Genomic DNA, 21,212 nt, shown 5'->3' with positions numbered 1-21,212 from the left:
ATATATATTATATATTATATATATAATAAATTATATATAATATAATTGTATTATAGACACCTTATTGTTGGGTCATTTTTTATTTTTATTTTTATTTTTATTTTTTTTTCAACGTTTTTTATTTATTTTTGGGACAGAGAGAGACATAGCATGAACGGGGGAGGGGCAGAGAGAGAGGGAGACACAGAATCGGAAACAGGCTCCAGGCTCCGAGCCATCAGCCCAGAGCCCGACGCGGGGCTCGAACTCACGGACCGCGAGATCGTGACCTGGCTGAAGTCGGACGCTTAACCGACTGCGCCACCCAGGCGCCCCTGGGTCATTTTTTAAATCCTCTTTGCCTATCTTTTTTTCTCTCTCTTTTTAAATTTATTAAGTTTTTATTTTAATTCTAATATAGTTAGCATACATACAGTGTTATATTAGTTTCAGGCCTACAATCTAGTGATTTAAAAATTCCATACATTACTCAGTGCTCATCATGACAATGCCCCCTTAATCCCAATCACCTATTTTACCCATTCCCCCTACCCACCTACCCTCTGATAATCACCAGTTTGTTGAGTATAGTTAAGAGTCTGTTTCTTGGTTTCTCTCTCTCTCTCTCTCTCTGTTTTTCTTTGCTCATTTGGGTTGTTTTTTAAATTACACATATGGGGGGCGCCTGGGTGGCGCAGTCGGTTAAGCGTCCGACTTCAGCCAGGTCACGATCTCGCCGTCCGTGAGTTCGAGCCCCGCGTCAGGCTCTGGGCTGATGGCTCGGAGCCTGGAGCCTGTTTCCGATTCTGTGTCTCCCTCTCTCTCTGCCCCTCCCCCGTTCATGCTCTGTCTCTCTCTGTCCCAAAAATAAATTAAAAAAAAAAAAAAAAAAGTTGAAAAAAAAAAAATAAATTACACATATGAGTGAAATCATGTATATTCAGCCCTAAAGAATAAATCTTGCCATTTGCAAAGGCATGGATGGAGCTAGAGAGTATAATGTTAAGTGAAATAAGTCAGAGACAGCTAATCACTATCTTTTAATTGTTGTACTCAGGATATTTACAGTTAATGTAATTATTAATTTGTTATAGCTGTGTTTTAGACTGTGCCTTTTGACCTCTATCTTAGTCGTTCTGGACAGAAGAATCTGGAAACCAAGAAACAAACTTTATTTTTCCTCTCCATTTATTTGTGCATTAAAGGGTTATGCATGTCATAAATAGTTAACATATATCATAGCACCTAGAAACACTTCATTATTTAGGACAGAATACCAAGCATCACAGATTTTTGGTGTCACGGGATATAATTTGAATGGTGTCAGAGAAAACCATTTTGAAATAAAAATAAGAAACATTGATAATGCACCATTTTGACTGCTTTTCTTTATAAAAATACAGATTACGTATCTTCTCTGGGGAGACTCGTGGCTTCCCGGTATGCAGATGGCCTGTTTCCACAGTTCTACAGACCCGAAGATGGCAGAGTATACAATGTAAGTTGGAGTTCCCTTGATGGATAGGCCCAGTGACATGCTTCTGGTGTCTGGGAGTGGCCTATGTGGAGAGGCTCACACTGCTTCCTATTGATGCAGTGGAGCCCAGGCCTCATCAGGGCTGGAGGCTTTCTTCTGGCCATGTGGAGAGTTATGAAAGTTATGGCTTAGGGCCTGGGAAGGGAAGCACTTGACCTGTTAGAGATGAGTGCATGAAATCATTGACCAGAAAGTGAAAACCTTCGCATATCAATAGTACTTTGTTTTGCCTTGAAAATAAAGAAGGTGTAGTATGACAGAAGTTAGCAGACAGGCAAGAGCTGCTGCTGTTACTTGACAAATACACAGGGAACAGGGGGCTACTTTTATAGCTAGTGGTTTTATAGCAAGCGGCACCTCTTACTGGAGTCCTTAATTCCGGCAATTCAACACGTGACTCGTGTAGTCTCATAACGTGTCTGCCCCTGTGCACACCCTGGTACACCACAGGGAACTCACAAAAACTCATATCCCATCATGTTACTTTACAGATATTTGTTCGTGTCACTGTACATCTATGTACCACCTGGACTGCTATATCGTTTTTTTCTTAAAATTTTTTTTTAATGTTTATTTATTTCTGAGACAGAGAGAGACAGAGTATGAATGGGGGAGGGGCAGAGAGAGAGGGAGACACAGAATCCGAAGCAGGCTCCAGGCTCTGAGCTGTCAGCACGGAGCCCGACGCGGGGCTCACACTCACAGACTGTGAGATCATGACCTGAGCCGAAGTCGGTCGCTCAACCGACTGAGCCACCCAGGCACCCCTGTTATTTCTTAATATTTTTAATTTAGCAATAATATCCATAGAATCTTGAGTTTGGTGTGCTAAATATATTTTTTATCTGAACCACATGAAAATCAGTGCAGAACTATTGAAAACATCTGTCTTTGCCATCTGACCACCTCCACAGCCCCTATGACATGGTCCTACCCTGGTTTCTGTATTGTGGTAGAAACTTTAATAAGTGCTGTGAATGCTGGTGAGAGATTTAGGAATTTTGCCCTAAGGAACCATGGAAAGCAACAGGAAGTGGTGCTGGAGCTTGAGGAATAAGCTGGAGAGACACAGGAGATAGAGAAGGAAAACAGTTTGAGGCAGAGGGAACAGCGCGAGCCAAGGCATGAAAATGTGGAATTACATGGTGTGTTCAGAAAACACATTTTCCTTAACAATTTAGGTACTTAAGGGGGTATTCTGAGGGTTTTTAAAGTTAAAAATAAGTACCAGATCTTTCAAAATTTGGTTCTTCACAGAATAGGGCACATTTTTTTCTTATTCCTTTTCTATGTCTCCTACCTCCCTACACCCTAAGAGGCCTTGCACAGTTGTGCCTGGTCTGTGTGAATGATCGTTTATTTGTGTCTACAAGAAATTGCCTGCAAGTCTCTGTCACCTTTCAGGCACAGCCTCTGCAGGTGTTCGTGATCCACTGATCCAGGCATGGGGCAGTGTGGCCTGGGAGACAGAGGATACAGGGTGCAGGTTGTGAGCAGGAAGATGCATCACTGGGGCACATCCCTTAGAGGAAGCCAGGCAGGTGTGCTGGCAAATCTAGAAGCATTCTCACAAATATTTTTGGCATCTTGGTGTTAGGAAAACTTTTTAGAGAGACTTATTTTTTTCCATCTGCCTTTGCTGATCTCTCTTTTCTTCTACCGAATTCCTTGAAAGTTCTTTTCTTCTACCTAATTCCTTAAAATGCCCCCTGAACATTTTCTGGTAAAGATAATTCTGTAACTATGAAGATAAAATGTAATTTAGAAACACATTTTTTTTTAAAAAGTGTTATATGTTGGATAGATCACATCATCATCATTTCTTCTGTGAGGAATCATCCAAAGGTTTTCACTTGAAAGACTGAAGCACTTCCTTCTGGATTATGTTGGGGTTTAAAGGATCATCTACAGAATTGTTATTAGTGTCCAATTCTTGATGGCAGAGGTCATGACTCAGTGGGCCCTGTGGTTCTTGGCTGCCTGGTAGTTCAGATGATGTATTATGGTGTGTTTTTGTTCTGTTTTTTGTTCTTTGCTTTGATTTCCATGAAGTTGACAGCTAAGTCAGAACTGATCTATCAGTTTGTGGAATATTTAACACAAGCTGTGGAGAGCTACAAGCAGCGGATGGACTGGCTCACCAGCAGAAGCCGCCAGGTTTTTGGTGTCATCTTGGAACAGTGCATCACCATAGTGCTGGATTTTGGCAGCATGCGGGAGGAGGAGCTTAATCTGTGCCAAGATGCTCTAATAATGGTCCTCCAGGAGCAGGTGGCTCACATAGCCAAGTTTAATATCATATGGTGAGTTCCCATAGGAAGAGGATATTTCTGGGAAACTTCATAAGTAGCTTCCATTTATTCGGAGTTAAGTAACATAACTAACATAGTTCTATGGCGAGTGAGGAGGTCTTGTCATTTCCTAGAATACGTAATTCCAGCAGAAGACCCACAGTAAAACTTTGATGTGCTTTGCATGTGGCATCTTAGTTTTCAGATGAGAAGAGATTTATAAACCTACTTTTCTTCAATGCATAGCAAGGTCAAAATAGAAGAATAGGAATTTTATTGAATATATATTTAAGGCCATAAAAATCCTTTAGGTGATTTTATCTTAAATAATGAATTCAACCTTGTCACAAGTAACACTTTTTTCAGACTGAGCTTATGACTCCCCTGTAAGTTGACCCTCTTAAATCAGAACAACAGGTGATTGGCTTTATAGAATTTCCCATATTTCAGAGTTTTCACAACCAATTATTTACGGATTTTTGGATTCGAGAGAATTTGGGCTCTAAGGCCAACTTTTCATGTGGAACATTGGCTGTACCTCTCTGATGGGAAAAATCTGGATGAAGGCCATCTACCTAACTGAGTTTTTCTTTAAAATAAAACAGTTTCAGCTAAACAGATAACATCTTTGGGGATGCTGCTTAATTGTGTTCTATCCCAGATTCCTATTTCTGTGACAGATATATTACTGAGGGAATTGAGCCTTAAGTTTGCAATGCTTTAACTTTCTTGGAAACATTCTGTAGTATATAGGCCACTCAACCAGATTTCTACCCAGAGGAGCCACACAGAGGTGACACAGGTATGAGGCAGCCTTTGTCTCTGAAGGTGGGCTATCAGGGGCAGCTCGGGCTGGCTCATTAATCCAAGATTCATATAATTCTTATAATTATGAATGCATGTATGATTCATATAATTTGTTCAATTATAAACACAGAGATATATAAATTCAAAGTTTGTTTATTTATTTATTTTTTTTTAAGAGAGAGAGAGAGAGAGAGAGCAGGGGAGGAGAGAGAATCCCAGGCAGGCTCCATGCTATCAGCACAGAGCCTGATGTGGGGCTTGAACCCATGAACTGTGAGATCATGACCGGAGCCTAAATCAAGAGTCGGATGCTTAACCGACTGAGCCACTCATGTACCCCAGAGATAAATAAATTCAAATGGCTGTTCTTTCTTGGGGGGATTCTATCACTTTTTTCTAAGTCCAAACTAAATTGTTTAATCACATGTTCCCAGGATTTAAAAACTAATGCTCTGCTAAACTCAATATTATTTTTGATCCAGAAGAGGTAACTGATGTGAATTCAGAACAATGAAAACAACGTCTTAAAAGAATTAGAAATAAAATTCTAGCATAATGAAATCATTGCTGATTTGTAAATATTAATGCTGTGAGTCCTTATAAATTTACTATTAATTGAAGATAGTTGTATATAAAACTGCCTGTTTATGAAAATAACTCTCTCAATAGTTTTAATACAGCTGTTAATGTTTGCATTTTTGAGATTTTTAATGTTTATTTTTGAGAGAGAGAGAGACAGAGCGTAAGCAGGGGAGGGCAGAGAGAGAGGGAGACAGAATCTGAAGCAGGTTCCAAGCTCTGAGCTGTTAGCACAGAGCCTAACATGGGGCTCAAACCCACGAACCACAAGATCATGACCTGAGCAGAAGTCAGACACTTAACTGACTGAGCCACCCAGGTGCCCCCATTTTTGAGATTTTTTTAACCCTCCTGTACACATTGTTCTTCCTAGTCAGTACACTTATGAAAGATAATGGTGCTTTGCAAACCCATCTTAAGCAGCTTGCCTATTTTGTTGGTAACTTTCAACAAAGGCTGGGACAAGGGCTGGTAACTTTCAACAAGGGCTGGATGCTGCGTGTTCTTTCCTTCAGCTCTGGTGATGTTAAGTGTTTGTTGCTCGCAGGTGTGGGCCTGAGGGCTGATAGCTATGTTGCCCACTGCCCCATGACAGCCCCATGTGATTCCTTTCAGGGTTTCTCAGGAGCCTGTGAAATGGCAGGAAAATGCTGCTCCTGTGACAGGACAGTCCATAGCTGCTGCCATCAGTTGGGTTGAAAAACTGCCTTTTGAGCTGGCTGTGAGCCATGCTAGCCGCCTGGACGCACTGCTGGAAGCTGGGCAAGACAAAACGGTAAGTGTGCATCCCTGGTGGGCCCCAGGTCACGTAGGTGGCTTCAAGTTTATCTCTCTATACCCAGTATCCTCATACTGCCTTTCAACTGACCTTAGCCCTTACCCCTCCCAGCAACATCCCACAGAGGCTACATCACTGGCATTGAGGAGTCCTATAAATCCTGTTCACCTCTGAATTTGGAACCAACTGAGAAATCAGTGACAGGCCCCAGGTGGGGATCAAAATAGCAACTTTGATGATGGCTGAGCTGGACCAATCACAATGAGGCTCCATAATGCTGCCCCCTGAGCCTGGCAGGGCTCCCTCTGGGTGATCAGGGCACAGGGTATACCCTTATTTAACCAGTGCCAGCAGAGCCACATGCTGCTCACATCCACTGAGCATTGAGAAAGGACAGGGAATTAGGCATAGTTGTGCATCTTTAATATTTTAATTCTGCTCTTGCTCTCCTGACAGTTAGATAAATCAATCCATCTCTAATGGAGAAGAGAGGCTGGAAGACTCTTCATAGAACCCTGAGATCAAGGAAATAGTTTCCCCACATCTGTGTTCTGAGTCTGTCCCAGTCCCTCTTCTTCACAAATGTGTCTGTTACATGCCTTCCAAGGTGAAGTATATCCATGCAGATGAGTCATCCACTTTTGAATGTTAATGCATTTGCACATGCTTTTTGATAGGACCCTTTGGACATAAAGCCTTACCTAGAAGAAGTGCTGAAATAGTGGTAGTTTATGTTCTTTTAGCCACAAGGGTGTGAGCTTTTGTGAGTGATTCTAAGGATGGGACCTGAAGGGCAGTGGCAAGTTAGTGGGCAAGGACTCTGGACAGGTGGGGTCCTTTTGACAGTCTCAGCTCCCCAGGTGGGGGTAGATCTGCTTTCCTTTGGGAAACAGATACTCAATTAATTTTTGATTGGTATTAAAGCTTAATTGCTTCCTCTGCTCTGGGCACCCAGTGATTCTGTAGATTCAAGCTTTTCTCTGCTATGTTAAAGAGCCTTTTCTTTTGGGCAAGGAAGCCATGTGCTGGCACCTTGAAAGGTTAGCTCCCAGTGGTCACCAGATTGTTTTCATTGATACTGGGGATGATGGTTTGATATTGGAAATGCATTGTTTATCCTTTCAAAGCCAGAGGAACAAATGTTCCCATTAAAGAACAAAATACAAGCTACTTTGTTCTTTGGCCTTTCAAGTTTGTTTAAACATCTGTAAAGTTTCAGTTGTCTGGACACTATAATAAAGATTCAAGAAATGGAACATTTCACAGGATCTAGGATGCACACATGGGTGTTCTGTTTCTTTGTTCACCTGGCTTCCTCAGTCATAGCAGACTCTGGCGACCTGCCATGACTTGAAGATTTCCCAGTGACCTTGATTTTCTGTTTTACTTCCCCCTGGTTTGTGCTTCTCCTTTCTCGAGTTCATCCCCAGCCCAGGAAACATGGAACAATTTAGTGAGTGCCAGGGAAGTTCTGTAGAGGATTAAGAACCCGGAAAGAGGTTAACAGGCACTGATTATCAAATGCCACTTGAAAACTCTTGAGAAGAGACTGTGGAGTATGGCAGATACAAAACAGATTCAGACCACTGCATCTGTCCTCCTAGAGCTTCTACCTAGTTGTGGTCCATAGGAAATTTCTAGTAACTATAACTGCCTCATATATAAAAATGCCATTCTCTATGTTTTGTGAGGTATGTAGGGTAGGGAGAGGAATAGATTTCCCTTACTGGTTGCTTCTCTGACCTGTGCCCCTCATGCCCACCCCAGTGAGTTCCGAATTTACCCATGTAGCTGTAGTTTTCTCTGAATAGAAAATATGTAAGGCTTAAGAAACCTTTTGAACAGTAAATCCTGCTGATGATAACTTGCTTTGGGTTAGCATCTCCTATGAGTGAGTTCTGAGAAGAACCAAGAGAGGGGGGATTGTCTTGTGTTCAAAGATTAACACGGGAGTTGGGTTTTGGTATCAGGTTCCACTTGAGGAGGAAGGGCTGACTGATGCACTTGGTAAGTGTGAAGGAGGATAATCAGAGGCTACTGGCCTCCTCCAGAACTGGGCTTTGTACCCATGATTGGACCAGAAGACTGAACAGGCAGGGATGACTGAGGGTGAGCCTTTGAATCCAGAGGAGCCAGGCAGTGTGGGGTCTGTTTAATCCTAGCTCTGATGGCAGCACTTAGAGAGCACTGTTGATGAAGTACTCTTGTATCCTGTGCCAAAAGGCCTGGCTCATGGGAAGGTAGCCTGTGGGGTACTGAGGAAATGTCTGGCAGTTTAGAGGGGCTGGCATTGTCCTCAGAGCCCAGGTGTGCCATCCAGCCCAGGGTTTCTGCTCTGCAGCATCCCGTGGTCCCAGGATAGGTCTTTGGGAAGTTGGTAGCTTCCTTGGCCTTAATGAAGAGGAGTGTTGTGCCAGGAGGCCCTGGAATGCCTACTGATCCAGGATGTGAGGGGTGGTTAGAATAGAGAAGCCTGATTATCCAAAACCCTGATTCCCAGCTGCCTAAGAAAGATAACTGAGGGGGCTTTGCTTCTGCTTTCAGCAGAAGGCTACCTGCCCAAAGGGCACCTACATTTCTCTTTGTGTTCTCTCAGCCTCTCTTCCATCCAGCTGATAGGCACACATTTGTTTACTTAAAAAAAAATCCCATTCACTGGGAGGCTAAGGGGGTGAATTAGAGACGGACCCACATGATTCCATAAGGAGCCTTCAGCACTGGACAGTAAACTGAAGGGCTGGCCACACCAATCATGAGCTTGGCAGTGGGTCAGACAGGCATCAAATCTTTTCACCTTTGTCCCTAGAGATGGCAGTGCCTGGCAACGTCTTGATAGGTGTTTGTTGTACATTGAAGGAATGGGAAAGAAGTAATGTTGATAATTTTGAGGTTGGGGCGAGATGTGCATCCAAGAAATTCCCATTGACTATGCTGTGGTACAGATTTGATTATTTTGAATTGAAGTGTAGTGGTCTGTGTGGGACCAGGCCGATGAATTTGCTGAGCCGTGTGTGATGAGGCTGGTGGGGATAGTAGGTGGAGACAGAGACTTGGAAGCCTGGGAGGCCAGAAAGTTGGTGGTGGTCAAGGGTGTTATCAGGGATTGGAGAAGTGAGCTGGGTTAATATCAAGAGGGCAGTCACCACTATGGAGGGATCAGAAAAATCAAAATGGGCTGAATCAGGAAAGAGTCCCCACAGGTACTAGGAAGATCTGGAGGTCAGATCCAAGGTCTGGAGTTGGTCAAAACTGTTGAAATGGTTAAAATTTTATGAAGGATAGGAGAATTTTGTTAGACCTCTGGTTGCCGTTCTGGTTGACTTTCATTTTACTTCTCGCAGAATGGAGATTTTTACACTCAGAGGTTTCCGACAAGCTGTGGCAGAGGGCAGTCAGGGAAGAAGCAGCCACTGCCAGTCTGGTTCTTCTTTTCCCCCAAACCTGTGTTTGAGAAGATGTCAAGGCTTCCTTGGCTAGGCGGAATGCAGGTGGCTGTGGGAAGCCGCGGAACAAATGGCCCAGGCAGAATAAGATATTTCAGGTAGAAACGTTCCACCCTATTTTCGGTGGTGTAAAGTTTTCGGCTCACAGTAAAATAGCTGAATGGAACCCAAAATATTTTCTATGTCTTGTGTTATCAAATTCAGTGCAGATTAGCATTTAGGGAAATGCTGGTCAGTGAGAAGGCTGCTCCTGGTCCTCACCGCTGTTGCTCACCCTTAAGACTGGCCCTTGTCCTAAGAAGCTCAGAGGTACTGGGGAAAGGGGAGAGGATTCCAATGAAGACAGTTCCCTTGAGCCAGACAACCTTACCCAATTTCTGGTCAGTGACATTGATTTCATGGGCTAGGAGCCTTGAATGGTGTGGGCGCCAAGGAAGTGAAAACAGTGCCTGTTTCTGGTCACCTTCCTGTCCCATGATCTCGCGTACACAGTTCTGGAATTCACGTCCATCTCTAAGAGGTAACCAGCCTTGCCATGATGAGCCAACAGAATAAAGTGGTTGAAAGCAAAGGCAGAAGCTCCTATGGGGCTCAGGGAGCTTGATTTACTAGCTGTAAGACCAGGTCAATTTACCTGTCTAGACCTCAGTTTCTTCATCTGTAAACAGGATGCAATAATAAGAATTCATTTTCCACAGGACTATTGTGAGTGTTGAATAAAATAATCTGTGTTGGCTTATCATCCCAAAGAGCAGATGACCCCAAAGCCATTTCACTTTAAAAGGTGTTTTGCCAGTTTGTGGGGCAATGGGCTAGGTAGCAGCATATTTATTTTCTTTTTTTCTCAGTGTCATTATGTGAGTGGAAAGGAGAGGCAGGAAGGCAGTGTGTAGGAGGTGACTGAGAGTGGGACAGGTGGTCTCATTGTAGAGCATGTCCCAGGAAATATGGACCCTGCATGGATAACCGAAAACCTAGGCAATTAAGAAACTGAGCAATGAACTTGATGAATAGTGAATAACCCCATAACCTGAGTAAAGGAAAGGAAATCCTGACTCACTGCTGCCTACATCAATTTTTAGCTTGATGAAATCTCAAGGGAAAAACATTTCTGCACAAGGATTTCAGACTCTTGGGTTATTGCCAGAGCAGAGAAGCTGAGTTTGCACAATGTGCAACAGAGATGCATCGTGTCAGAAGATGCTGACAGACCTCCCTCCTAGAGATGTTTGCCCCCACCACTTCCCTTGTTGAGCTAACAAATCCTGGAAAAGAATCCCAAGACTCCTCTTTTGGGCCATGTGTGACTTTAGATCTTTATGTGAGGTTGAACCTGTCCTCATGCTAAACTTGAGCCCTGACCCAGCTGGAACACTACTAACAGTGCAACCGAAGGGAGCCTACTTAACCTGTCTCACACAAGGTAATGTGTAACATGGGGGAAAAAGGGAAAGAGAATGCATTTGCTGGGAGAATAATACTAGCTGCCTGACAAGGAATGTGAAGAACACTGTTTTTTCCTTCCTTTAATGTTGTTTTGTTTTATTTTGTTTTCTGTCTCTTGGTGACTGGCTGAAAGAAATGTGTAGTATTGCTCAGTCTTTACCCCCTGTTAGGTCTTTAAAAAAGATTTTTGTATAATTTTTTATTTATTTTTGAGACAGAGAGAGACAGAGCATGAGCAGGGGAGGGGCAGAGAGAGAGGGAGACACAGAATCCGAAGCAGGCTCCAGACTCTGAGCCCGACGTGGGGCTCGAACTCATAAACCACGAGATCATGACCTGAGCTGAAGTTGGACACTTAACCAACTGAGCCACCCAGGCACCACTAAAAATTTTTTTTTAATGTTTATTTATTCTTTAGGGAGAGAGAGAAACAGAGTGTGAGTGGGGGAGGGGCAGAGAGAGAGGGAGACACAGAATCTGAAGCAGGCTCCAGGCTCTGAGGTGTCAGCACAGAACCCAACTCAGGGCTTGAACCCATGAACCACGAAATCATGACCTAAGCCGAAGTCAGACGCTTAACCGACTGAGCCACCCAGGTGCCCCCAGTTAGGTCCTTTTTAAAATCGTGGTTTGAAAGGCTTGAGAGAAGGAGTCATGAGTGTGGGAGCCCCATGGAAGAAAGGCTGTTGGTGGAGTAGGCTGCTGTCAGCTTCCACTCTGGCCATGGCCTCCCTCCTAGCCGGGGCCCTCTGCCACCCTGCTCTCACCATCTCCCTGGGCACAGTTGGCCCCAGCTGCTGCAAACAGGGTGGCCCAGCCAGCTGGAGAGCTGACCATAAGTCATCTTCATAAGTGCCAGGTGGGTTTGAGTCCCAGTTTGAAGTCAAACTGAGGCATCTGACTATTTACCTTCAGTTCACAGGGCTTTATGATTAGAGATAGGCTCAGGAGTCCTAAGGAGATGGTGACACCTAGTTTTTCCTTCAAACCCATTTCATTTTCTGGGGGTTCTCCCCCAGTTAGCCATGGGGACAATCCATGAGGGTGCTTTTAGGGAAAGATTCAGATGATATGTGCTGCTGGGTTTTAACTTTCTGAAATATATACATGCATAAGTGGAAGTCATCTCGTTTAAACTTAGTCACAAGGGACACTGTATTACCTCCCTTTGTATAAGTGAAGAAACTGAAGTTCTATCACTTGCCCAATTTCACAGAACTCATTAGTTCTCATTGCCCTCCCTCATTGGCAGGGAGGGGAAACACTGTGAGAGGCAGAATCTGCAGGAAGAGCAAGAGCAGTGTGGTTGAGGTCGGGGTGGAACCTTGTCACGCAGCCCCCTTGGGTGGATTTCATGTGCCTCTAAATTAAGCAGGGAGCACTTTGGGATTGTCTCCTACCTAGATGAGGTATACATCTCCCATATCCCTAGCTGAAAGTTGGTGTGTGTGTGTGGTGGGGCTCCTGACATGGGTTTGTTCATTCTCTCATTCTCATCATGGCCTGGCATGGTGGTGAGAGTCAAGGCCCAGTGCTGCATGAAGTCAGGACAGTCTCACCTCCCAGGCATGTGTTTCCTTGTGAGATGAGAGCAGAGCATGAACCCAGTGGGAATATGCCCTCCTTCCCCCATTCTGCCTCAGACTGAGGATAGATGAGTTTGTAGAGTTCTGGCACCACCATGGGAGATGGTTAATAAGCTTCCTGCCCACAGCGGCTGTGCCAACACTTCCTTCATGTTGAAAACAGCCACTCCTGACCTGTCGACTGTATCTGGGGGCTTAGTGGAAGCCATTTTCCCCATTGGCCAATCATATCCTTCCCATGCAATATCTGAGACCGTGAGGACTGCCAATAGACCTTCTTGGCACCAGGCCTTGAATAGTTCACTTCCTGACTTCAGCCTCTAAATGTCCTCACAAAACATGGAATAGTGCTGTTATTCCTGCTGTCCCCCACTGTCCCAAGGCAGTTTTGTAGAAAATATATTGTCAGTGAGTTTAGTACAAGGCTGGGGCACGTCAGGGAGATAAATTGTCAGTACTACTGTCTTGCAGATGGAATCCATTTACTACTTTGTGGTGGGAGACATTCCTGAGCAAACCAAGGAGCTTCTCCTTCAGAAGGCTTTGGAGATCCCATGTCCTGTCTGCACAGTGTCCTTCAATGCCAGAGGAGAAGGCACTATAGCGTTCTTAAAGGATCTGAGTGCCAAGACCCACAGCAGGTAGGCAGAAAACATGCTCTTGAGTGACAGTGGGTGAGCTGCCTACTTCTGCAAGGTCAGCAGTGGTTTTCCTAATTGGTTTGTTCCTATGTTCTCCTCTTTCCAGTGGTCTTTAGTCTTCGTGGCCTTTTCTTTTCTACCCTATATTAATATCTTGCCTTGTTATTGCTTTGACATCAGGGGTCCTTGCTGCCCCTGGAAAGACTGCTCCTTCCAAGGCTAGCTAATTCCTAGGGAGCATAAATGACCCAGGAGTGCACTTTTGTATGCAGGTTAACTGATCCAGAGCCCGCTGTGATGCCTATGGGCACTCACACTCAATACTGCAAGCCAGGCCAGGTAGCAGACAACTTGGGGTAGCTCCTATACCCCAGAACCCACTGAAATTATTCAGCCAGCCAATCCTAAACCTGCTTCCTCTCCCTCACCCATTCCATCCTCCTGAAAAATCCACAATAAAGACTCTTGCTCATGTTTTCTTCTTGTTCTCTCAAGCCTCCTGACTGTCCCTGGTGCTGCCTGTGTGGCCCTGTGTGGTGTGGTGTGCTGTGTCCCCTCATCTTGGGAACTGAGTAGTCAGTTTTGGTTGCCATAATAAATACCACAGACTGGGTGGCTTGAACAACAGAAATTTGTTTCTCACACTTGTGGAGGCTGGAAAGTTCAAGATCAAGGTGCTGGCTGATTCAGTTTCTGGTGAGAGCTCTCTTCCTGGCTTGTAGACAGCTGCTTTCTTAACTATATCCTCTCATGGGAGGGAATGAGGGTAGGAAGGATGAAGGGAAAAAGAGAGAGAGAGAGAGGGGAGAGAGAGAGAGACAGACAGACAGACAGACAGTGAGAAAGAAAGCAGGAGCATGCCTGTAAGCTCTCTGGTGTATCTTCTTAAAAGGAGATTAATCTCACTGGATCAGGACCTTCTGACCTCATTTAACTTTAATTACCTCCTAAGGCTCTATTTCCAAATATGGTCAAATACAGTTACATTGGGGGTTAAGGCTTCAACATATGAATTTAGGGGGCGGAGGATGCAATTCAGTCTATAGCAGGGACTGTGAATAGCAAACTGTATTTTCAGTGGCAGCTAAACTGATCTAATGGCCTCATCATACCTGAATAATAAAAGGGCCTACATTCTACAACATACCCACCACCTCGTCTGTGTGCATAGATTTAGGTCCCTTGTGGAGGGAGAGCAGCTACCTATGTGGTTATAAGGAGAATGACTGAGTCCTTTCCTAAGTTAGCCTGTCTGAAATGGGTACAATTCCTGCCCTTGAGCATTTGTTCCCAAATTTAATTGCTCATCGTATTTGACTGAGGAGCTTGTTAATAATTCAGAGGTCAAGCCATAACCAGTAAATAAATCGAATTAGTAATAAAAAATCTCCCAAAAAAACAAGAGTCCAGGGTCAGATGGCTTTCCAGGGGAATTCTACCAAACATTTAAGGAAGAGTTAATGCCTATTCTCTTGAAGCTGTTCCAAAAAATAGAAATGGAAGGAAAACTTCCAAACTCTATGAAGCCAGCATTACCTTGATTCTAAAACCAGATGGAGACCCCACTAAAAAGGAGAACTATAGACCAATTTCCCTGATGAACATGGATGCAAAAATCCTCAACAAGATATTTGCCAACTGTATCCAACAATACATAAAAAAAATTGTTCACCATGACCAAGTAGGATTTATACCTGGGATGCAGGGCTGGTTCAATATCCAGAAAACAATCAGTGTGATTCATCACATCAATAAAAGAAAGGACAAGAACTATATGATCCTCTCAGTAGATGCAGAGAACGCATTTGACAAAATACAGCATCCTTTCTTGATAAAAACCCTCAAGAAAGTAGGGATAGAAGGATCATACCTTGAGGTAATAAAAGCCATATACAAAAGACCCAATGCTAATATCATCCTCAATGGGGAAAAACTGAGAGCTTTCCCCCTAAGGTCAGGAACAAGACAGGGATGTCCACTCTTGCCACTGTTATTCAACATAGTATTGGAAGCCTTAGCCTCTGCAATCAGACAACACAAACAAATAAAAGGCATCCAAATAGGCTAGGAGGAGGTCAAACTTTCACTTTTCGCAGATGACATGATACTCTATATGGAAAACCCAAAAGATTCCACCAAAACACTGCTAGAACTGATTCATGAATTCAGGAAAGTTGCAGGATATAAAATCAGTACACAGAAATCAGTTGCATTCCTATACATCAACAATGAAGCAACAGAAAGAGAAATCAAGGAATCAATCCCATTTACAATTCCACCAAAAGCCATAAAATACCTAGGAGTAAATCTAACCAAAGAGGTAAAAAATCTATACACTGAAAACTATAGAAAGCTCATGAAAGAAATTGAAGAAGACACAAAGAAATGGAAAAAGATTCCATGCTCCTGGATAGGAAGAATAAATATTGTTAAAATGTTGATACTACCCAAAGCAATCTATATATTCAATGCAATCCCTATCGAAATAACACCAGCATTCTTCACAGAGCTAGAACAGATAATCCTAAAATTTGTATGGAACCAGAAAAGACCCCAAATAGCCAAAGCAATCCTGAAAAAGAAAACCAAAGCAGGAGGCATCACAATCCCGGACTTCAAGCTATACTTCAAAGTTGTAATCATCAAGACAGTATGGTATTGGCACAAGAACAGACAATCAGATCAATGGAACAGAATAAAGAACCCAGAAATGGACACACAAACGTATGGCCAACCAATCTTTGACAAAGCAGGACAGAATATCCAATGGAATAAAGTGGTGCTGGGAAAACTGGACAACGACATGCAGAAGAATGAACCTGGACCACTTTCTTACACCATACACAAAAATAAACTCAAAATGGATGAAAGACCTAAATGTAAGACAAGAAGCCATAAAAATCCTCGAGGAGAAAGCAGGCAAAAACCTCTTTGATCTTGGCCACAGCAACTTCTTACTCAACACGTTTCCAGAGACAAGGGAAACAAAAGCAAAAATGAACTACTGGGACCTCATCAAAATAAAAAGCTTCTGCACGGTGAAGGAAACAATCAGCAAAACTAAAAGGCAACCGATGGAATGGGAAAAGATATTTGCAAACAACATATCAGATAAAGGGTTAGTATCCAAAATCTATAAAGAACTTCTCAAACTCCACACCCAAAAACCAAATAATCCAGTGAAGAAATGGGCAAAAGACATGAATAGACACTTCTCCAAAGAAGACATCCAGATGGACAACTGACACATGAAAAATGCTCAACATCACTCATCATCAGGGAAATACTAATCAAAGCCACCACAATGAGATACCACCTTACACCTGTCAGAATGGCTAGCATTAACAACTCAGGCAACAACAGATGTTGGCAAGAATGTGGAGAAAGAGGATTTCTTTTGCACTGCTGGTGCGAATGCAAGCTGGTGCAGCCACTCTGGAAAACAGGATGGAGGTTCCTCAAAAAATTAAAAATAGAACTACCCTATGACCCAGCAATTGCACTACTAGGTATTTATCCAAGGGATACAAGGATGCTGTTCCGAAGGGACACATGCACCCCCATGTTTATAGCAGCACTATCAACAATAGCCAAAGTATGGAAAGAGCCCAAATGTCCATTGAGGAATGAATGGATAGAGAAGATGAGGTATATATATACAATGGAGTATAACTCGGCAATCAAAAAGAATGAAATCTTGCCATTTGCAACTACATGGATGGAACTAGATAGTATTATGCTAAGTGAAATTAGAGAAAGACAAATATATGACTTCACTCATATGAGGACTTTAAGATACAAAGCAGATGAACATAAGGGAAGGGAAGCAAAAATAATACAAAAATAGGGAGGGAAACAAAACAGAAGAGACTCTTAAATATGGAGAACAAACTAGGGTTACTGGGGGGGTTGTGGGAGGGGGGATGGGCTAAATGGGTAAGGGGCACTAAGGAATATACTCCTGAAATCATTGTTGCACTATATGCTAACTAATTTGGATGTAAATTTAAAAAAATAAAATAATAATTCAGAGGTCAAGGGCTTCACCTTACAGGCTGATACTTCTACATAATAGAGGAGATCCTGGGGATATGCATTTAATCATTCACTTTGAATAAGAGCTGCCTAGGGAGTTTGATTAAAATGCAAATATTTTGGCCACAGCCCCAGAGATCCTGATTTGTGAGCTCTAGGGAGGGCCAAGAATATTCATTCTTAACCAGACCCCTGGTGACTCTGAGGACCACTGCTCTGGCTTCTCTTAGGGCCCTTTGACAATCTTTTAACACTAGGTGCTTCAATTTTGGGTTCCTAACCACCTCCCCCCAATAAAGAGGGGGCGCACTGTCCTACTTTTGCTAGTAGAGAGAGTAAAAGTGAATTGGCAGGACCATCTGTCTTGCTAGTCCTCTGCTTAATTCATGTAGGGCACTTTCTGTGGGCAGGTGAGGGGTTAGGGCATAATTTAACATGGGAGAAGCTGCAGTTTAGGCTGAGCACCATCAAGTGAGTTTTGCAGAAGAGGATGACACATAGACATGCTTTTCTGTCTCTGTTTTGGCCCTCGTGGATGAGCCTGACCCACAACCAGCAGTGCTCCTGCCTGCTCTGCCCCCAGCCAGACCGCTGTGTCTCTTGCTTGGCCTCTGCACACCTTTGGTTTTTGAGTTCTAGCTGTGGTGCAGTTTGTATGGACTATAAAGGGCATGCCCTGAGCTGCTCAGGCTTGCAAGGAGGCTGGACTCTTGGTTCTCTTGTGCCCAAGTCTGTGTCTAAACAGAGCCACCCAGCTGCAAAGCATGTTTTGCTTTCTTGCACAAATAAGGTTGTATTAGCCAGAGGAAATGTCTGCCCTGTTCTCTTTTATAATCTGGAGAACAGGTCCTGGGCACCGAAGTCCTGGGCACTCAGAGTGTGGGACCTGGTAGGACAAACCTCAGCCCTCCCCATTCTGCTGGGTAAGGAGGTCACAGGACAAAAGCAGCTGGCCATTTCCGCTCTGGTGGAAGCACCTGCGGGAGGCAGGAGTGGCCAGGTTAAGGGTCCATTGTCCTCATGAGGGGCTATTGGAACAAGGCTGGCTTGTTTAGTGCCATCAAGTCATTGTTCTAGTCTTACCTGAAACCCTTTAGAAATAAATAGGGCTGAGGCTTCCCGTGGCCCAGGAGAAGCCTCCACATCTCTTCTATCACCCACGCATCTGTCTGTCCATCTCAACTCGTGCTTCAGGATTCTCTTCATGCTCAGTAACAGGCCGAGGTGGAACTTTAAGGGGCTGGAGGAGCATTACCCAGAAATCTTCTGATAATCTGAAAGAAATTACCTGCTATCACTGACTTTTTGGATTCCAGATAATTGGTGTCATGGGTGTGCTTAGCCTATCATTTTGTAGATTACCCCAGTGCTTCTTGAGCTTTATCATGCACACGAATCCCCTAGGGATCTTATTAAAGTGCTTATTCTGACTCAGCAGATCCAGGTAGGGCCCAGGAATGTGCATCTCTAACTAGTTGCCAGTGGTGTTGCTGCTCCTGGGACCACATTTTGAGGAGTCAGGCCTTAAAAACTAGTCCACACAAGAATTTTTTTCATTAGTGCTTCTGCTTACACTCAAGGGAAGTTTGTGTTTGCCAAGTTAAAGTTGACTGCAGCCCTTTGGCAATTGACAGTTGAGCCAATGGTGCTTGTTGTCGCCAGCTTTCAACACTGAACCCACAGGGCCACAGGCACTGTTGGGGCCTCATTAGACTGTTGGCTTGTCAACACTGTGTTGACATGATTGAACCTGGGAACAGAAGATAAATAAAGCAGAAGGTATCATTTTTCCAGGGTCAATAAATACAATTTGGTTGGCCTAATTACCCTCTAATGAGGAGAAGAGTCATCTGTTAAAATCCCAATACATTTGCAGCTCTCTCTTCTCTTTTGCCTCCCTGTCTTTTGTTTGGGGGAATTGATCAAGTACACGGAAAAGCAGTGAAACATCTAAGATGCTCAGTACCACAGCAGAGCAAGTTCATAGTCCTGGGAGAATGAATAGACATACACAAATACCACGATTAGCCTAATGTTGCAAATTTCTTCATGTTTCAGATTCCATGCCTTTGCAGAGAGAACAGAGTGTGTGGAATTTCCTGCATCTGCCTTAAAGGATGGTGACAGTGTAAATACTTGGAATTCAAGGAAACTGAAAGGAAAACCCCCTCCAGGTACCTGGGATAGAAAAAACAGCAACAACAATAAACAACAACAACACAGTGTGGTTTATATCTTAACTTCAGATTTTCTGTATGCTTGGGAAATAAAGCACCACGTAGGGACCAATGGTATCCTTTTTATTATTTATATGGTCCAGGGGAAGTTCATGATGGTAATGATGAATTTATCAGCTCAGCAACCAGGCATAAGTTTGTTACCCAGGGAAGTGGCCTAAGTAGTATGTGTTGAACTAGTATGAGAACCTTCTGGAGATGTAGTCCTGGTGTGTCAGTGCTGGACTTAGTTCCTGGTAAGGCAGAGCTCCTGTGCTGTGCCCAGGTTAGCTGGATGCTGTGGTGAGGATCCCTGCAGTTCTTGGGAGTTTTCTGCTGCCCAGCCTGTCAGTGACAGCAGGGCTTGTAGATTCATGTGCAGGCCTCTTATGAGGGCCAGGCATGCACAGGAACCTTTGTGGAGGCAGAGTGAACCTCCCCCTTCATTCAAAGAGTGTCATCAGAGATTTAACAGGCATGGGGAAGGAGGTCACAAAATCAGTGAGAAATAGGTTCAGAAAAAATGGTACTAGAAGGTTACTCAGAAAGCCAAGAGATGGGACTTTCTTTGGAGCTGCTGACATTGCAAAGTGCCAAAGACACCGGGTGAGCTCTGCTGAGAAAAGCAAGGAAGGAAGGGATTGAGAGGTGATGCGGCATGGTGCCGTTGGAGGTCTGAAAAAGGCCCATCGCCCCCTCCACCCTCCCACATTTGAAGTTATTGGCAGAGATTTCTAGCTTCAGTATAAGGCAAGAACTACTCTCTGGGAGAAGAGAAGAAGCTGCAGGACACATCTGCGTGACAGGTTTCTTTGTTTATATAACAGTACTGCACCTGAGGAGGACACAGTTGCGTAAAGGGACAGGTGGTCAGGTGGAGGCGAAAGAGAGGGGTCAAATCACAAAGCCTGTCCCTGACACATACTTTGTGGATTCAGATTCTCAGTGTCCCACAGGAGCAGGGAAGAGTTTCCACTAGGTCTCATTGGCGGCCCTGATTTAGGTAACTTACGCCCTTGTTCTGTTGGCGAAGTGGGTTTCTTCAGAGAGTTTGAGAAAATGTCAATTGTCAAGGAAGATTAATGCTAATCTAGCAAAAACAGTTAATTCAGGATGTATGCCATGCCTACTGAAAGTATTTTACAAGATTAAGCCTAGTGGGCAATATTTCAATCAGGGTAAAGAATTTGAGATGTCCCAGTTCCCCAAGGCATGCCAATTTCTGTAAAGGGGTTTAATTTTGGCTTATGTGTTCCTTGGCAACTTAGTTATAAAGGGAAACCTATCTGGCTGCATAGCTTACATTTGCAGCAACTACCATCATCCCAAACCTGTGAATCATGCAAATTAAATTATAGATTAAAACATTTTCTTGGAATGAAGTGCTCAGACTGTGGCCTGCCATTCAGATGCCATTTCAGCGATCCCACATTCTGAATCTGAGGAGAGAGCCCGAATCCTAAATCTGCAATCTTGTCTCCTCTATCCGTCACAGTGTCCCAGAAATGCCAACATTGCATTTCTCCTATTCAAAAACTGCCCAGAAATCCTTTGACACAGTCTTTTGGTTTGGAAAATAAGTGGTTTCCAATCTGACCCAAGGCCTCAGAGGCAGATGTTCAGGCCTTCCTGCTCAGTTCCCTTTCCCTATTTCCCACTATCGAGGTCAAGCATTTATCAGTATGAGTTTGCCTGGGCCCCTCTCCAGGCTGGGGAGAGAGGATGCCTCCTCAGGAGTTCATTGTGCCACCTGTTGTATAGAAAGAAGAGACTGTCAATTGAAGGGTTAGAGGGACACTGCTCAGAGAACTGACCTGGAAGAGATTTCCTGCTGTTACCGACTCTCTGGGTTCCAGATAATTGGCATGACTTAC

The 21,212-nt window shown here is 43.8% G+C and overlaps 1 protein-coding gene across 1 annotated transcript in view; it reads left to right on the top strand.

Moving 5' to 3' along the window:
• The window catches only part of VWA3B (von Willebrand factor A domain containing 3B), a 153,273-nt gene that overhangs the window by 16,335 nt on the left and 115,726 nt on the right, over positions 1 to 21,212 (top strand). The window contains exons 2-6 of the mRNA XM_049649831.1: positions 1,383 to 1,477; positions 3,569 to 3,819; positions 5,809 to 5,968; positions 12,918 to 13,087; positions 19,181 to 19,296. Of these exons, the coding sequence (XP_049505788.1) occupies positions 1,383 to 1,477; positions 3,569 to 3,819; positions 5,809 to 5,968; positions 12,918 to 13,087; positions 19,181 to 19,296 (792 nt within the window). The remainder of the gene's footprint in view (positions 1 to 1,382; positions 1,478 to 3,568; positions 3,820 to 5,808; positions 5,969 to 12,917; positions 13,088 to 19,180; positions 19,297 to 21,212) is intronic.

The sequence above is a fragment of the Panthera uncia genome, assembly GCF_023721935.1.
Source record: "Panthera uncia isolate 11264 chromosome A3 unlocalized genomic scaffold, Puncia_PCG_1.0 HiC_scaffold_11, whole genome shotgun sequence".
Taxonomy (NCBI): domain Eukaryota; kingdom Metazoa; phylum Chordata; class Mammalia; order Carnivora; family Felidae; genus Panthera; species Panthera uncia.
The sequence above is the reverse complement of the archived record's forward strand: the minus strand, read 5'-3'. Positions and strand labels throughout refer to the sequence as shown.